At 42.1% G+C, this 18,131-nt stretch overlaps 1 protein-coding gene across 16 annotated transcripts in view; it reads left to right on the forward strand.

Moving 5' to 3' along the window:
* Epb41l3 (erythrocyte membrane protein band 4.1 like 3) overlaps positions 1 to 18,131 on the forward strand; it is a 225,019-nt gene that overhangs the window by 165,037 nt on the left and 41,851 nt on the right. For all 16 annotated transcript variants that reach the window (XM_036173611.1, XM_036173602.1, XM_036173598.1 and 13 more), the window contains 4 exons: positions 11,818 to 11,922; positions 12,790 to 12,832; positions 15,084 to 15,159; positions 17,737 to 17,955. In XM_036173611.1, the coding sequence (XP_036029504.1) occupies positions 11,818 to 11,922; positions 12,790 to 12,832; positions 15,084 to 15,159; positions 17,737 to 17,955 (443 nt within the window). The remainder of the gene's footprint in view (positions 1 to 11,817; positions 11,923 to 12,789; positions 12,833 to 15,083; positions 15,160 to 17,736; positions 17,956 to 18,131) is intronic.

An 18,131-nucleotide genomic window follows, 5' to 3' on the forward strand; every position in this document is an offset into this window, starting at 1 on the left:
CAGAGGAGGTCTTAGTTCATGACCTGCTCTATTTGGTGTGGTGGAGAATTCTTCGCAGTAAGCACAATGCCTTTGTCGTATGAGGGTGTTATCTTTCCAATGTGACAGACAGCTGTGTCTCCCTGGTATGTACGCATATTTGAAATTCTTTGGTAAAGGCAAAAGGAAATCCTTTCTTGATGTCACATTTTCTGGTCAGAAAGCCTGATGCTCCCTCACTGTTCCTCAGAGATGAGTGATGGCGAGGAGATGTACAGCAACACAAGAAAGTCTTCTTGTCACGATGTTTGGAAACCTGAAAGGCATGCCGAGACTTGTTATTTCTTATGGAATACCATGGTGACAGCAAATACAGTCACCAAAGAGGCTCCGCATTCTTCGGGGAAATGCCATTAGCCTGAGCTCGGAAAGCACATGAGTGGTTTAAGATAATTACCCAAGAAGAAAAATGCTATAATGTCTCCAGTTACCCCTGTAGATGAAATCTTGCTCAGAACATCATGGCCTACAGAGCTTTCCTAAATGGTGCAGCCCTAAGGATTTGTCATGTTGGGGAAGATGAGCCTGGCCCACCCTCACAGCTGGAGGTGTGAGCAGGTTCAAAGGCACAGTTTACCCTGGGTCTTGTCTGTTCTCGGCCTTATTCTCATGGGGATTTTCAATGTTTCATTTCACATAAGTGCACAAAATATAGTGCAGAAGTTATAAATAGGTAGAAAACAATCAATGAGAGAATGAATATAGAGCTGGAAGGGAGATCACCTCACAGAATTCCCTCTCTCCGGCAGGCTCAGGTGAGAAAGCTGCCACTCAGTGTCCCAACCACAGAGCATGTCAGTTGTTCAGAAGAAGCACATGTATGCCATGGCTAGTTGTTGCAGACTTTCTGCTGCAGCCCTCCAGGACTTACCTAGGAGTGGATTGTGAGTAACCAATTTGGTGGATATTTCCCCAATCAAACCTGAAAAGCATTTGGCACTGACGTGTCAGTTTGAGAGTACAGCCATGCAAGAGACTTCCCTTGCCATCCAGGGAGCTGTATCCGTCAGCCTTCTGATCATAAGCTTCCTGTGTGCTTTTCTACAAGAGAAATACGCAAGAAATATCCAAGATATACAGCTTCTTGGGATATTAGAGGGTCTCTCTCTCCTCTATGTCTCTGTCTGTTTGTCTGTTTCTCTCTCTCTCTCTCTTTATGGATAAAACAAGATACAGAAGCATGGTTCAGAGACGAGTGTGAACTTCCTGCCTCTCACCACTCCCCCAAGTTAAAGTTGATAGGACTATCAGAAAACATGTTCTGGGCTCACTTCCCTAGCTGCCCTCCTGAGGGACACAAGTGAGAGGCAATGTCATAAGTCTGTCCTGACCTTATTATAGTAGATGAGTGACATTAGGCTGTGTTCCTCCTACTTGAAACTGGTAAGAAGGATTCGGATAGTGACAATGTCTTAGGCGGTGTGTCCAAATGGTGTCATTGAACTAACACATGGTTTTGACGTCTTCTCCTGGGAGGTGGGGGCTTGACAAGAACACATTAACATCATCCCTCCCTATGCAAGGACATGGGCCATTTGAGTACCTGAGCTTGAATTTAAATTCACCTTAGGAGTTTGAATCGAAGCCATTGTAGAGAGACCTAAGGAGGCTTGAGACCTCCAAACTGCAATTTATAGGGTATGATTTCAGTAGTTCCATCCCACTGAATCTCTAAAATACTCAGAGAGCACTGAAGCTGAAATGATATTTTTTTCTTTTACTGCTCGAGATAACCTCAAAGCAAACAGTATACTGAGAGATGCAAATAAGATCATTTTCCATATAGAACTATTAGGCTTAAGTCCATTTAAATATGTGACTGCTGCAGATACATTGGCCTTGGTGTGAGACCTCCATGGTGGACCAGATGCATGTCATGCTGGTAGTGCCCCAGTGGACACCAGGTGTTCCTGTTCTAATGTCTGTGTAGTTAGATGTGGAAGAGGAGACCTGTTAATTATACAGTAATTTTATGTAAAAATTTCAAAACCTGCAATCAGCATTCATCAAAAAACAAGATTTCCTGAGCAAGGAGGTGTGGTCATGCAGGTCTCTTGGCACCTTGGGGTGAGTTAAGTATAATAATAACAGTACTCATAATAATGACGTCTTTCACTTTAAATACGTGTTTAAATGAAATAGAGTGCTCTCAGCCACATCTCTTCCATTTGTGCTCATCTGTCCAATTTATCACATTTATTCATCTTTATTACAGATCTTACATATCAGATTTGACACCTGATAAATGCTGTAATGATATTTGTATTGGGTAGTTTCTATAGTGACCCAGACGTTCTTTTTCTTCCTGACTCACAGCCATGCCCAGTTAATAGGTCAAAAGATTTCATGAAAATACATGAAACAAGTTGGCTTCATATTTAATTTTAAAGCACAATATCAATGTCACTACCATGTTGTTTTGGTCCTCTGTGCTTTATAAATAGTGGCCGTGTGGCAAGTGTAGACTCTTTAACCTCTTAGAAGTCATGTTTCAATCTCTGTATTTCCATTTCCTATGACTCTTTATTTGGCCATGTAAATTAATGAATTAGAAATTATAATCTGGATGTAAATGTGGGTTTTGTCTGTTTGTTGGTTGGTTTGGGCTATCAGAAAACTACTTCTTAAAGCAAAAATCCTCAAAGTTCCTTGTGCAAAGTGAGCTACTAGGGGCCTCAGACATGATTCAAGTTTCAGTTCTCTCTCTCACGAATTCCTCTTTCTTAGGCTGCCCCTTCTGCCTTCATTTCGCACACATTGGCATTGTGATCCAAACCCATAGCAGATTAACAACAGGAAATATATTGTCTGGCAGTCTGCTCCCTGAATCTCATATGTGTGCTGTGAAAGTCTTTGTAAAAAAAGAAAACCAAGCCAAGTGTTCTTGCTGGCCAAGAAGAAGCATGCCCCACTCCAAAGCTATTATCTACCACAGTGCTCAACTCTAAACACAAAAGTCTGATTTCAAACACGGCTCCAATTGCTGCAACAAATGAGGGCAGAAACCAATTATGGATGAAAGAAAAAGAAAACCTTACAAAGAAGAAAACAGGTCTGGGGCCTTAATTGCAAGAGGGGGCTTGGATGATGGATGTGCTGGATGTGTCTGTGCCTCGAATCTTGTCAAAAGCACAGGGAGGATGCTAATGCGTCCACATCATTCATTCCTATTTTGACAGTGCTGCATGCCGTATCCATGACGATATATGCCCGTCTTATGTTTTGGCCTAGGAGATAACAAAATGTGCCAGTCTACCCAATGCATATTCAGAACCACTCTGTGTGTGTTGGTAAAAAACTGAATGTGTACTTGTGTCGCAGTGGTAATGCTGGTTTGCACAAAGAATTTAATCGTTTTACCTCTACAGTGAGTATGCCTGTGTGATTCTTAAGAGTGGAATAATGTTTTGTGTGTGTGTGTGTGTGTGTGTGTGTGTGTGTGTGAATTTGTTACAGGAGAAATAGATGTTTCATAGTGCTTTAGTTTCTATGACTTTAAAAATTAGAAACTGTGTTGATCTCCTTATCTAAGGGACCTCGTAATGTTTACCAGTACTTACTGCCTTCTGCTTGCCATGATTTAGGCAGTATGCTTTCCAGTGTATTTCCTTATTTCATACAAGTTGAGTACCATTCACATTTCCATTTTATAATGGAGAGAGCGAAACCCGGAGAGAGTGGGTAACTTCTTTCATAGCACGTAGCTAGGTAACTGCAACCAGAGTCTAGACTTGGACTGTCGAATATGTTACAGTAAAATATAAAAATAAACTTGAAATATCTATCTTAAAGGTGTTTGAGTAATGTTGGGTGAATTCTAACTTGCAGTTAGTTCAGACATGGAAATAAGTCAAATTATAAACTGTTTTTCCTAAGAACTTACCAGGACCAGGAAATAGTTCCAGATTTCTATTTTAACAGAACACTCCAGGTAGTCATAGCTAACTTCACCTAGCAAGAAAATGTTGAGATAGTTATTGATTAATTGATTGCTTCATGTTTGAAAGAAATATTGTGGTGGGGGGGGGGCTGATGGTCCATACAGTTAAAGAAAGGGGCTAGAGGTGGACATATGTGTCCTCTCCACATTTAATCTCTGCCTCTCATGTCGGTCCTCTGTGAATATGCATCCTGTATTCTGTGTGGGCCTGGTGCATAGGCTAGAAAACCCCATTATGTCCTGCTCCCGTGGGAATGGACTATGGCAGGGGTGGTGTGGGTAATGGACTTTCTACCGTGCTGATTGAATGTGGCCTTGAATGTACACTTGAGACAGAAAGCAGAAAGTGACTTAGATGCATCCAGGGCAGCTGGTGACATATCTCGCTTCCCGGGGTTCCTGGCTCCAGTTCGTTCTAGAGACCTAGTGGATTCTGTTGTCCAAATACCACCATTGTTTGTTCCTGTGTTGACTGCAGCCTCTTGTTACGTATTTTCTGTGTACACATTGAAAAACAACCCCACTCTCAGAGCAGACGCTGTTAGGATGCCTTTCTGTCGAGAGCTTGGTCTAGAAAAGGAAGGTCTGGGGAGGACTCTGAACAGAGCTGATGGTCTGACAGAAGCTGATGCCCTGGCACAGGGCGTTTATTGAGTTCTTCATGAGCTCCTAGGCCCAAGGGAAGTAGTAATGCAATCCCTTAGAAATGGAGTTTCAAATGACCCTTACAAATGAGGGAAATACAGACACACCCAGTGAGGAAAATGCAATTAGGAAAGGAAGCACCGAGGGAGGATTTTTTTTAAGGTGGCATTTTGCCATAAGATTAATCGAAGATAATGCAAGCAGGAATTCTTCCTTCGAATTCAGCCTTCTTGGGCGCAGAGATGGCTAACTTGCTTGCTGGGGCAGTAGGAAGAATGAGCTATTTCTCATCCTCGGGCAGCAGAAATACAAATGCACAAAATGAGCACTGCAGTCACCAAAGATGGGAACTCTCTGATGAAAACTGGTAATCTGATCAAGGAAGAAGAGTGAGTGAGGTGCTGTGGTGCCGAGGTTTCTTCTGGTTCCCCAGTAGACGAAAGGGCACAAAAGCATCAATTTCCCTGAACGTCTTCAATGTTGTTGCTCTAAATACTTTTATATTAACATGTGGTTTGTGCCTAAGCCAATATAGATGTGTTTTGGGGTTTTTTGTTGTTGTTGTTGTTTTTTCGAGACAGGGTTTCTCTATGTAGCTTTGCGCCTTTCCTGGAACTCACCTGGTAGCCCAGACTGGCTTTAAACTCACAAGAGATCCACCTGGCTCTGCCTCCCGAGTGCTAGGATTACAGGCGTGCGCCGCCGCCACCGCCACCACCACCACCACCACCACCACCACCCAGCTTTGTCTGTGCTTTTTATTTGGGGGTGGGTGGGTGGGTGGGTGGTGGTAATGTTTCACTTTCAGTGTGGTTGTGTGCAGAAGTGTAAAAACACACTCTCTGAGGACATGCACACCTAATGCGATTCCCGGTCACAGCACTGAGAATTAGGTGTTCTCAGCCCATGCTCTCACATTTCTGCTTGGATTGAGCCACTTCCGGTGTGTAACTGCAGCCCGGCTCCTAAAGCAAAAGATGCCATCTGACTGGACAAACTTCCCTAATTTCAGGTTTGGCCTTTTGGGGAAAGAGCCTCACTCACACTGATTCCTCACTCTTTGAGACTAAGTGCAACTTTGTGTTACTGCTTTTGCGGCCTTCATCTCACGCGCAAATTAAGAAATTATTTCTAGGGGCTCTAAGGTAGAGAAATCATCTTTTCTGGGAGAAGGCACCGCCAACTGAGGGGAGCTGTCTTCTCCTTTGCTCTTTGTTCGCTGTGGAGTGGGGTTGTTCCGTCAATCATTTCAGTCACCTGCTAAGAATGACGTTAATGCTCCTGGTCCATTAGAAAAGAGATCATCACACTGATTATCCTGCCTGCATTCATTCCGTCAGTCAAATATCAGGGTCTGTGGTGAAAGCCTTTTTGTAAGTGCTGGGCTTGTAACTCAGTGGTAGAACACTGGCCTGGTTACCCAGCATGCACAGGGCCCTGGGTTTCATCTCCAGCACTCGGGAAAAATCAGTCTGCATTTTAGGTATGGGAAGGGAAATGTCTCCTTACATAGCAGAACTCAGAAAATTTGTAAAACATTCGTAACTGTCATACACACATTTCAAGAATAGCTGCAAGTGTTTTGTAGGCTTTTGCCAGGGTTTCAGGGCTCCCAATTGTACCACTGTACTATAGCATCTAGCTACTTTATCCATCATTTCTTAAGAACATTCCTTTTCTTTTCTTTTTTCTTTTTTTCCTTTTTTTTTTTTTTTTTTTTTTTTTTTTAGGAAATTTGTTGGGAAGGGATGTTGTTGCATTTTTAGCGTAAATGCAGAGGTAAGTCTGTTTTTCTCATAACGCAGCAGTGAGTAGTGATGTAAGAGGCTCTAAAGGAACCAATCAGGCATACATTTTGTTGGTTTTAATAAGCGGCGCTGTTACCATGAGAAAGGTCAGGAGGCACGACCAAACCCGTAGTCAGAGCCGAGTGTTATTAGAAGGGAGAGGGGAAGGACACAAGAGAGCGTGGCCAGGCCTATTGGAAAGACACGTGAGGAGGAGAGAGAGATGGAGGAGGAAGAGAGAGCAGAAGAGAGGGGAGGAGTCTGGACCAGCTTCTTAAGGATTCCCCTGCACATGTGCATGTGGGCTTACAGAGCTACACCATGCATGCGCAGATTGCACAGTCACGCAGCGCGTGGATTACGTAGGATGTAAGGCCCTTGCTTGGCTACTGAACTTCGAGAGTGTGATCATACGGCTGGAGGAGTGGCCACAATCCTAACACATTTAATTTGAAAAAAAACAATGTACTTTTTTTTATTTCATGAAACTTAAAATTCCTTTAGAATCCTTATGTTTGAGAATTTTCTAAATTAAGAACCTGATTTAACTTACCATGTGCCTTTCATCTAGGAATCTTTAAATTTTTTATTTAATTGTTCTGAGGGGAGGCATGGTCACTAGGATGTTCCTCTAAGAACATAACATCTGCTCCCCCAGGTGACATCGTGGGGAGTTCTGCATGTGGACAAGGAACGCCTTGAGTGAGTCACAACCGACTTAACTCACAAGGAGCCTTGAACATCGAAACTTTATCTTAGCCTGTTATATCTCATCCATTCATCTGTAGTATATTGTTCCTTAAACTTTACTCATTTGACTCAAAATACCTACTTGTTTTCTCATTGCTGTGACAGTTCAAGTGAGAAAAGGTTGACTTGGAACGGGAAGATGTGCCTTGGTTCACAGTTTGAGCCGAAAGAGGCAAGAATGTAAGCCATCGGCCACACTGCGTCGGCAGCCAACAAGCAGAAACGGTGCTAGGGCTCAACTCTCATTCTCCGCCTCCTTCCGTCCAGGACCCTAGGGCGTGGAATGATGCCCCATGCTCAGGCTGTACCCTCTCTCCTCTTGTAAATCTCTCTGTAAATGCTCTCACAGACGTGTCCCAAGATTTGTCTCCAATGTGATTCTAAGTCCCATCGAGTTGACGTTAGGCATCACACACCCCAGTCTCATGGCAAAGCACCTGCGTTTAATCACTTAATGATAAGCATGTCTTTGAGAACTAGAACATAGAGCGTAACTTCTCTAAAAATCCTCATGTGTTGAGCTTTAGCTGTATTTACAAGTCGCGGTTCAAATGAGAAGAAATATGTCCCCGTCCCCCCCCTGTCGTCCCCCCCCCCCGTCCCCCCCCCTGTCCCATCCGTGTCCCCCCCCCCCCCGGCCCCTGCCCCATACCCCACATAGTCTCAGGTACTTTGTTCCCAACTACTGGTGCTTTAGAAGACATTTTGGAAATTTTAGGATGTGAAGCCTTGCTGAAGGAAGTATATGACTGGGGGCAGGCTTTGAGAAGGTATAGCCTCACCACACCTCTAGTTGTTTCTCTGTGTTTGCTGTGTACAGATGAGATGTGATCTCTCAGTTTCCTGCTCCCACCACTATGCCTCTCCAGGCACTACACCTACACCGCTGCATCTGAAAAATCTGAGTTAACAAGATCAAGAGTTCTTCAGATCAGGAAGAGTTCCAGAGAAGATGCGGTCCTAGCCTAGACAATGAGCTTGAAGTCAGGCCCCAGCTCTCCTCATTAGCAGCTTCTTTGTCATCAACATGTGGAGGTGCCAGAGCCCCATGGCCCAAATGTTTTAAATCCAATAGTTAGCCATCAGCCACAGGAGGTGAGGTATAGCTTGAATCTCATCATTACCTTATGCCATGAAGTCTTTTGCCCAAGGACAAGAAAATGGAGAAATAACAAACATTCCAGAACCACTCAAGTATCTGGTGGCCATGATGACACTTAGTAGAGAGGGATGTCATTGCTTCCAGGCCATAGAGTCTATAGCAGATGCTCATCACCTGGTTTAAAGATTTTTAAGGCCAGGAGACAAAATATCACTATGAGGGAAGGACCACTATTAGCAAAATATGTTCAAAATATTCAATAAGAAAAAGATGTAGAGCATCCTGGAAAGAGCTATGAGTCATTAATATAAACCAGTTATGACAGCCAGGGAAGGAAAAAGGCAATCAGGCCATCTGCACTTGAGCTAATCTGTGTTACCTGTTAGGTCAAAGCAAGAGCACCCCAGAAGACAGCTTACTGCAGAGATTGCCCTGGTGGATGATGTACTCAGAAAGGACCCCTCATTTGCAGGGTGGCTGTAGTCTGTTGGGTCAGGCATTATAGAAGGCAGAATCGTCCAAAACCTCAAACAGAAGTGCTGTGGATAATGCTCTTACACACAGTAAACTCAAATGGGTTTAATAAAACACAGATAGGCCAGTCGCCAGGCAGGAAGTGTAGGTGGGGTGACCAAACTAAGAATGCTGGGAGAGAAAGGGCAGAGTCAGGAGTCACCAGCCATACTCAGAGCAACATGAGAATGTTGTACTGAGAAAAGCTACCAAGCCACATGGCTAAACATAAAAAAGAATTATGGGTTAATTTAAGTGTAAGAGCTAGTTAGTAATAAGCCTGAGCTACCAGCCAAGCATTTACAAGAAATATTACATCTCCTAGTCAATTATTTGGGAAGTGACTGCTGGGTATTGGGAGTTGCTGGCTGGACACAGAAACTTCCACCTACACAGAAGGTTTTATATTTATTTTGTTTTGCTGTTTACTCACCAAGGAAGAATTTTGATAGTCACTGATGTAAATTTATGAGTATTGTGTGTACACATAAATAATGTATATTAGATAGTAAACACATAACTGTTTACTGTCAAGGCATGATAATAATGCTGCCTATTAGGACCACCAGGTGTTATATACTCCTGAAGAGAACATGCACAATAAGAGGTTCTATGTTATGTCATTATTGTCAGGGACTGCCCTGTAATGATGGTTACATTCATGGAATGTGTCATGTGTGCGACTACTCAACCAAGTTCGAATTCTTTATTTTAATGTCAGTCATTCCAAAGAAGTAGGCAATACCCTACCCATTTTAGCAAAGGCAATGCTAAGGCTCATAGCTGCAAGGGACATATGGAAGATTCAGCCCAGTTTTTTGTTTTGTTTTGTTTTGTTTTCTGATTCTGAAGTGCTTCCAGGAGTTATTATCATAATGCTGATCCTTTCATCCAACTTCTCTGCACCTCTGTCCTATACTCTAAACAGGACATAGACATTGGAAGAACCAATGTTAATGTGCAAACTTCACAGTGTTTCAGTCATGATTCAGAAATACTATAATTTATAAATAAAAGATTTAAACTACCTAGCAACATTTCCTCTCTCACATTTTCTAAACACTGTGTTGCAGTTTGATAAAAAGTCATTTATTTTCTTACTTCATAGAACACACCATCACTTATGTAGCTTGCCATTATGTATACTTTACTTCCCCATTATACATTTATCCTTTTCCTCAAACATTCATGCTTTTGAAGGAATGAGTAATTGCCTTTCAGGATTATTACAAAGGCATAGTAACATGCTCCACTCACAGGTTCTTTGCATGCTTATTATTTTGTCATGGACATAGTTTATCAATTTCATTTTTATCTCATTGTCAATATGTTAAATCTCAAAGATAAATACGCTTAACATATTGCATGTGAAATATCAATGCCACAGAACAGGAAACTAATTTAGCGTAATTGTTGGCAGTTAATACATGGCAGACTCCAAGGCTGAGTTTAAAGGCCTTTGAAGCATTAGATGAAAATTGATGGGAAGTTACCACAGTGAATCTACCTGATGCATATTTTCCCCAGTTGATTAACTTTTTCCCCTTTCTCCAGATGATGGCTTGAGGATTCAAAACATAGCAAGTACATCTGCACCATACATTTCTATGACCTAACCATAATCTTATAACTTAATGAACATTTTATTATGTTTGTCTTGCTGTATTCATGGGTATTTCTTCTCAAAGAAGTTAAGAGGATTTTGAATACTGAGGAAAATAACCTATGGGATTTGAGTAAAGATTGGAATAGAGTTTGAAGTGTTAAGACATGGGTTAGTGGCTAGTGAGACTTTCTCAGGCTTAGAGTCTTAACATTCAGAGAGCTGAGTCTGGATGTTCTGAACATGGCATTGTAAGTGCTGTGTAAAATTTTAATTTAATTGGTCTTTGTAGAAACCCAGAGTCAGATATCAGGGTAAATGTTGAAAGATCAGAGAAGTAAAGGCACAAGCCACAGCCACTTCTTACCTGTACAAATCCTCAGACTGAAAGGGCCAAGCTCCTGTCTCCTCCTGCCTTATATTACTCTCTCTGCCCAGCCATATCACTTCCTGTTTCCCCCTCCCAAGTGCTAGGATTAAAGGCATGTGCCTCCCAAGTCCTGAGGTCAAAGGCTGAGATTAAAGATGTGTGCCACCACTGCCTGGCCTTTGGTGACTAGCTCCTCACTCTGGTCTCCAGGCAAGCTCTATTTGTTAGAGCACAAAGAAAATATCATCACAGGTTACTCTTCCATCTTTGGACTCTTTATATCTCATGGAGTATTTGACACTAAGATCACATTCTTTCTCCAGCTTCTTCTACATAAGAATCATGTCCCAGTCACCAGTCCTTCCCTGGTGACAGTACACACACACACACACACACACACACACACACACACACACACACACATATATATATATGTATATATTCATTTTTAGAGATAGCTTTTATAGGATGAGAATCACTTAGTGTGTGTGTGTGTGTGTGTGTGTGTGTGTGTGTGTGTGTGTAGTGTAAACAGCTTAAAGGGAAGAGAGACTCATTTTGGCTTTCAGTTTGAGGGCATAGGTTATTGTGGTGGAGAAATCACGGCATCCAGAGCTTGAAGAAACTGGTTGCTTTGTATTCTTGGAAAGCCGAGAGTGGTAAATGCTCATGCCTAAGTCCCTTTTCCTCCTTTTTACTCAGAGTTTAGAACCCCCAGCCTCAATGACTGTAATTCATGCAGTCCTTCAAAGGTGTGCTCAGAGGCTCTTCTAATCTCCGTAAATCCTCCCAGGAATGACCAGAAGCTCATGCCCTAGGTGCACTCGATCCTGTCTGCTTGGTGATTAGTATAAGCCATTGTACAGCATACCCCCCCCCCCCAGAACCTAGAAGTCATTGGTTGCCTAGACTTGCCAGATGGAGAGCTCTGGGGATCCCCTTGTCTCCATCTGACCCCAAACTGGGGTTACAGACATGCCCCGCTGCGTCCATCACTCAGTGACCAGTTTCAGCCATCTTTCAGTCTCCTGGGTGTGTTGACTTGCTTTCCTGTCCTGTTTTGCACAGAAGCGCTCCCGAGGACAAGTGCTGTTTGACAAAGTGTGTGAGCATCTGAACCTGCTAGAAAAAGATTACTTTGGTCTGACGTACCGAGACGCCGAGAATCAGAAGGTGATTGTGTATTACTGTACAGAAGTGACATGGAAATAAAACATTGTGTTCCCTCTGTATACCCCCTGCCCCATGCATACACACCTTTGGGTCCCTAAATGTGATTAATCTTCCTTTTTCTTCATGAAGAAAACCTTGGCAGCTTCCTATATCATTGAATGTTTTTGAGACAGTAGGTCAGTCTCAGTTTTCATCCTTGAGAGTTAGTGCCAAGAACACATTTCATAGAGGCCTTTTTCTCATAGTTAAACCAATTTCTTGATCCCATGAGAACCAAATATTTAGATTCCTATATGGAAAACTTACTCATACCCCCAAATTCTGTGAAGAAATTAGAGCTGTGGCATAAACAATTCGGTGTGAGGATTAACATTTGCTGTCCATTATGTCAGTCAATGTCAATGCTTAAGTCAACATTACTAGATGTTTGCACCAGGCTATCGGCACCTCTTCAGGGCTTTATCCCACAACTAAGCAAGAAAGAAGGGAAATTTTTCCATTTGCAGATGCTAAAACATTAAGTGTGAAAGTACTGCTCATATGGATCACGTATTTTTATTGTACACAAGTCAAGAATATTCCTACTGAAGTGATGGACAATGTCAGACTTCATTATTAAACATCTGACTTTTCCCAGGAGAAGAATTTTAGCAGGCATTAATTATAAATGCATGTGTCTCCTTATTTAGTATTTGTGCCCTCATATGGCTTGACAGGAGACCACCAGATGTGTGGGAAGAGCCACAGTGGAGAGGGCCCATCCCATGACAATTCCCTCCTGGTACATAGAGGACTTGTCTGTGTCCAATCATCAGATTAGATTTTACTCTTCTTTGATTCAAATTCATACTGTCGTTTCTTTTTCAGAATTGGTTGGACCCTGCTAAGGAAATTAAAAAACAGATTCGAAGTAAGTTCCTTTGGCTTCTCGGTGTGGCGTGGTGGCAGTGTTTAGGGAGGGTGTCGCGTGAACTGGTGACCCCCACACACAAGTGGCTCCTATGGAGAAGAAATGCCTCAAAGACAGACTGTAAACTGAAATTTGATCTGACACATTGCTCTGGCTCCAATAGGACCCGTCTGTTGTCATCACGACTCAGAAATTAAAATGACTGTGACAGGTGACCTGTTCCTTGCCTGTACACAGATGTGAAATGCAATGTCATCGTTTTACTGCACTCACCTCTTAATCTTTTAAAATTCCAAACTTAATTATTCATTTAAAACTCTTTCCAGTATGCAAAAGCCACACTAAAGTTAACCATTTGATGGTTGTGAAAGTGAATAACAAATCAGTTGCCTGTTGTGGTCGCCAACTTTTCCTTATTTCCTAAAGACAAGTGATGTACAAGTCTACTAGGCTTGGTGGCACACATTTGTAAATCCCAGCCTTGAGGCCGAGGCAGGAGGATCATAAGTTCAAAGAGATAGAATGTGATCAACAACAACAAAAAAGTATGTGTTTCCTGAATGACAAGATGATTCCATGAGCATATCACAAAACTGAGTATAAATAGCTAAGAATATTTTAAGCAAGTTGCTAAATCTAGTGATTAGATGCAAAATAAAATGAGACATCACTTTTCCCTTATTGGTATTATTGAAATTTTCCTAAGTTTCATGCTTTTTTAAATAATCTTTACAGGCAAGTACATGTCATACTGGTAGAGTGAGATCTTTCTGGGGATGAGGATCAAGCTGATGAGCACAGTCACAGATTTATATAAATTCTGAAACTGGAGATTTTGTTCTTAGGAAAGCGTTCCTGTTCATTTGTTTTATACTTCCACACAGATCACAAAACCTCACAGTCTATTACATAATGTGATTAGTATATTCTTAATAAAGTAATTTACAATACATAAGAAGAACATGATATATAGTACTTTATGATATAAAAACACTGTAGAATTTTAAGATTTGTCAGGCATTGAAGATTAAGATGAGAAATTTTCCATAAGTCAGTTTTTTTGTTCATCAAAAGTTTCTAATTTGAAATACTGCAGGGTGTACAGGAATCTTTTCATCAGTGTGTTGGAGTTGTTTGACTTCCTGTTTCCCACTAGGCTATCCTGGAGTAGATGAAAGTTAGGAAAGTGCAGTGAGTCTTCTTCCCTTAAGCAATCCATTAGTCTGGGTTCCACTGGCTTTCTGTAAAGCTGGCTCCCGTTGTCAGCTCACTATTGGCAGACACTAAAAGGGGGCTGTTGTAATAAGAACTGAGCAAGAATCAATAGGAACATTAAAAAAAATAAGACTGTAGAATGACAAAAAAAGACATTTTTTGAAACAGTAGAAAAATGATCACTAAAATATTTTTGAATGACAGATATTTATGGCTTATAATTCTTAAAGCCTGTGTTGCCTTCATATCTTGAATGTCTTGAAAGTGGCATTAAGTACCCGGTAATAGCTAGCTAGGTGCTAACTCTTTGGCATGTAAGATCTTAAGCGTGAGGTAGATGGTAGATAAACTAGAAGGTATAAGTGGTGCTGTGATGTTGGTGACAGAAATGTAGAAACTAACAAAGCCCAGTATTGCCACATGTGCCAGAGCAGAGCTGGAGAGAACTTAAAAGATGTCATGGGCAAAACATGATACAATATAAGAAGAAGAAAAAAAGACCCCTGTGAGCCCTGGGTGGGGACTGAGTGGCCTCTGTTCCATGCATTTTTCTGAGCAAGAAAGGAATCTTCAGCAGCCACCAGAATATTGAAAGCAATATTCACTACAATAAAACTTTCCAATAAAGTAAATACATGTTCACTAGTCCCTTGACATTTATTGCAATGGGAATTAACCTGCAATAACAGAGCAGAGAGGACCTAGGAGACGGGAGCTCTGTCTGTACTGTTGGCATGTGAGCCATCAAGAACGTCATAGCAGTAAATCTAACCAGTTCCAGTTATCAGATGCAGGACTACGCCCCGCCCCCCATCATTTGCTGCCCTCCCCCTTTGTCAGAGGTTTATTCTTGATCATTAGAAAAGGAGGAAAAAATGGTTAATTTCCTTGTTTTTAAAAAGTGCCAGGAAATGACTTGACTGAGGACAAGATTTGAAATTATCTCTAGGGCCCAGTTAACAGTGATCAAAAGGCGTCTCGAGTTGATCCTAAGTTGATTCCTAAGGATTTGTTCTGATGTGTCCTATCCCTACAGGTGGTGCTTGGCATTTTTCCTTTAATGTGAAGTTTTACCCACCAGACCCTGCCCAGCTATCGGAAGATATCACCAGGTATTTGAAAGTTGGCTGTGGGAACAGTAGGCACGTTGGGAGAGCCGCTCATCTCTTGAGTGCTCCAGGGAAGAGCTTGCATACATCTGGTCGCCTTACAGTCCTCATCTCTCCAGTGGCAAACAAAAGACAGCTGAATGAGTGCAAACATAAGATGCCAGGAGTTGCCAGATGCTATCTCTTCACAGTTGAATCCTCAGTGATAGGCTGACCCTCCTGGGAAAACATTCAGAATTGAGACACAGTCACCCATCCACCACAGCCGAACTGGAGGGGATTCAGCCATAAATGATATAGCGACCTGAGTGATCCTGCTTTAAAACTTAGTTACAAATATCTTCATATGCTTTTGCTCTGTATGTAACCAACCTGATATGTCATAGCTGTTTAACAATCAGAGAGAGAGACTGAGAGGGAGGGAGGGGAAGCATGAATAAATTTAAGAGTTTACTTTCTTTCATGTGTACATAAAAAAGGGAAATGATGGATTTGTTTTCTGGAAAGAGGATATTACAAAAAAGATCTAACATACAAATATTCCAGTTTTGTGGTTGAGCTTAGAGCACGAAAGGGATTCCCTTGACAAAAACTACACGATGTAACATAGTCTGTTCTTGCTCCTGTCCCCAAATACCTAAGACTGTGGTTTACAAATAGAAATTCACTTGATGCATTCTGGAGACTGGGTGTTCAAGACAAGGATGCTGGTGTGGGCGTTCCGATGAGGGTCTCTTTCAGAATTGCAGACTACCAGCTTATTACTGTGTCCTCCCCAGAGAGTTGCCCTGTAGCCTATTTAAAACCACTAATTGCATTTATGAAGGCTCTACACTCATGATCTGATCGTCTCTCAAAGGCCCCGTCTCCCGACCCATCACACTGGCCGTGGCTAGCATTTCCACTTTTGGATTCATGGCTAGAAGCTGGGACACAATCAACCAGGACCACCATTCTCCATTTGCATACCTTTGTAGATGTTCTCACCTTGTGCTTTGGAAGCCCCATCCCTCACTGTGTTTGGTAGTGAGGTTATGTCCAAAGTGACTTAGTCCTGTGTGTGCATTTTCTATGTAAGCCTCATACCTTTTTTTTTTTTAAGGATTTTCAAAGAAAGTAAGTTACTTAAAACAGTGTCTTCCACTTACTACATTTAAAAATACTTTTACCAAAATCTTTGAGAAAAGTTAATGATTAGTTTCAGGGAATTTCTTTTATATTTGCAAGAAATCAGAGAAAAATTTATACTTTGTCTAAATAAAGACACTTTTGCTCAGGACTAAATAATTAGTTACGACTAATTTTGTGGTTATAGACCCTAAATGTGCTTGGACTCAAATTCATGCACAGTTCCTGTCTCCTGTGTAGTGTCAGTAGAACCTGTGGGGTATGTAAAAACTCTAATATCTGAGTTACTTAGACTTCTCATCTATCTGTGGCCCAGCTTGCTTCCTGGAGGCCTGCAGACTTCTCTCTCATGTGGAGAGTAGTTGACTACATCCGTCAAAACCTGTGGGTGTCAGCACTTACCCTCAGGGGTTTATCAATATTTATTTAGTTCTTTTTATTTTATTTTTAATCTATGAATCTCAAACAGAAGATAGAGCAATTGCTAATGTAGTTATTCTATGATATCATGGCAGAATTATGTGAAAAAAAATGTTTTTATATTTCTCCCATTTAAAACTATTCACCTATAATGACAAGAGTCCCAGATTTTAAAGTAGGAGATTTTTATAGAATTTGTATCAGTTAAATTTCAAGGAAGATCTCACACACACACACACACACACACTCTCACACACACACACGCGCACACACACACACGCGCACACACACACACACACCACACACACACACACACACACGCACACACGCACGCACACACACCACACACACACACACCACACACCGCACACACACACACACACCACACACTGCACACACACACCACACACACACACACACACACACACACACACACACACACACACACACAGAGTTAAAAGAGTAGAAATTATTTGTACTTAGAAGCGCAGCCCCTGGACTAGAGACAGGACGGCTGCCGGGTTATCTGAGGTCAGCTTGGTCATATGGCAAGACCTGACATCTAGATCTTAGATTGAGCCCTCCCTGAAGACTGCATGGGGTCTGGTGGTTTTACATAAGGACATCCTTGTATATTACAGGTCACCCAGCTGATGTGTGAGGGTGTGAAATGCTAGAAAAATACCTCTTTCAGTGTCTCACTCTGCGCTTGATTGATACAGCCTTGCTTTACTGTGAAAAGTTCCTTCTTCTAGGTTCCCTAAATACTATTTATAGCCCAGTAATTTCTTCTTATATAGACTGATTATAGTTGAGGTCCTTATAACAGTATGCAAATGTGTCCTTAAAGGGGTTACTGGCTTGGGAGAAATGTTTATGAATACTAAATGCTCTCCTTTTTTAAATTCCTCAGAAATCTCGCACATGAATGTAATGTTCTTAGCCCATGTTCACGCTGTCCTGCCCCTTCTAACTCCTGTTCCTGCATGGTGCTAATGCCAGCTTTCTCTTTGTCCTTTCGGCCCCTGGAAGGTACTACCTCTGCTTACAGCTGCGAGATGACATCGTGTCTGGAAGGCTGCCCTGTTCCTTCGTGACTCTTGCCCTGCTGGGCTCCTACACAGTACAGTCAGAACTCGGAGACTATGACCCCGACGAGTGTGGGAATGACTACATTAGTGAGTTCCGCTTTGCACCAAACCACACGAAAGAACTGGAAGATAAAGTAATCGAGCTGCACAAGAGCCACAGGTTGGTGTGGAAAGCCGGTGTGCATTCCATCAGGCCTCCAGCCCACTCCTGATCCCAGGGGGCTGAGGGCGGGGCAGAGGCCGCCTGCACACTGTTAAAAGGGTGGTTTAGGTAAATTTCCTCTCAGAGCACCCAGGCACCCTTTTGTGAGTGTTCCTACAAAGCTGTCTGCCTCA

The sequence above is a fragment of the Onychomys torridus genome, chromosome 23 (assembly GCF_903995425.1).
Source record: "Onychomys torridus chromosome 23, mOncTor1.1, whole genome shotgun sequence".
Lineage (NCBI taxonomy): Eukaryota > Metazoa > Chordata > Mammalia > Rodentia > Cricetidae > Onychomys > Onychomys torridus.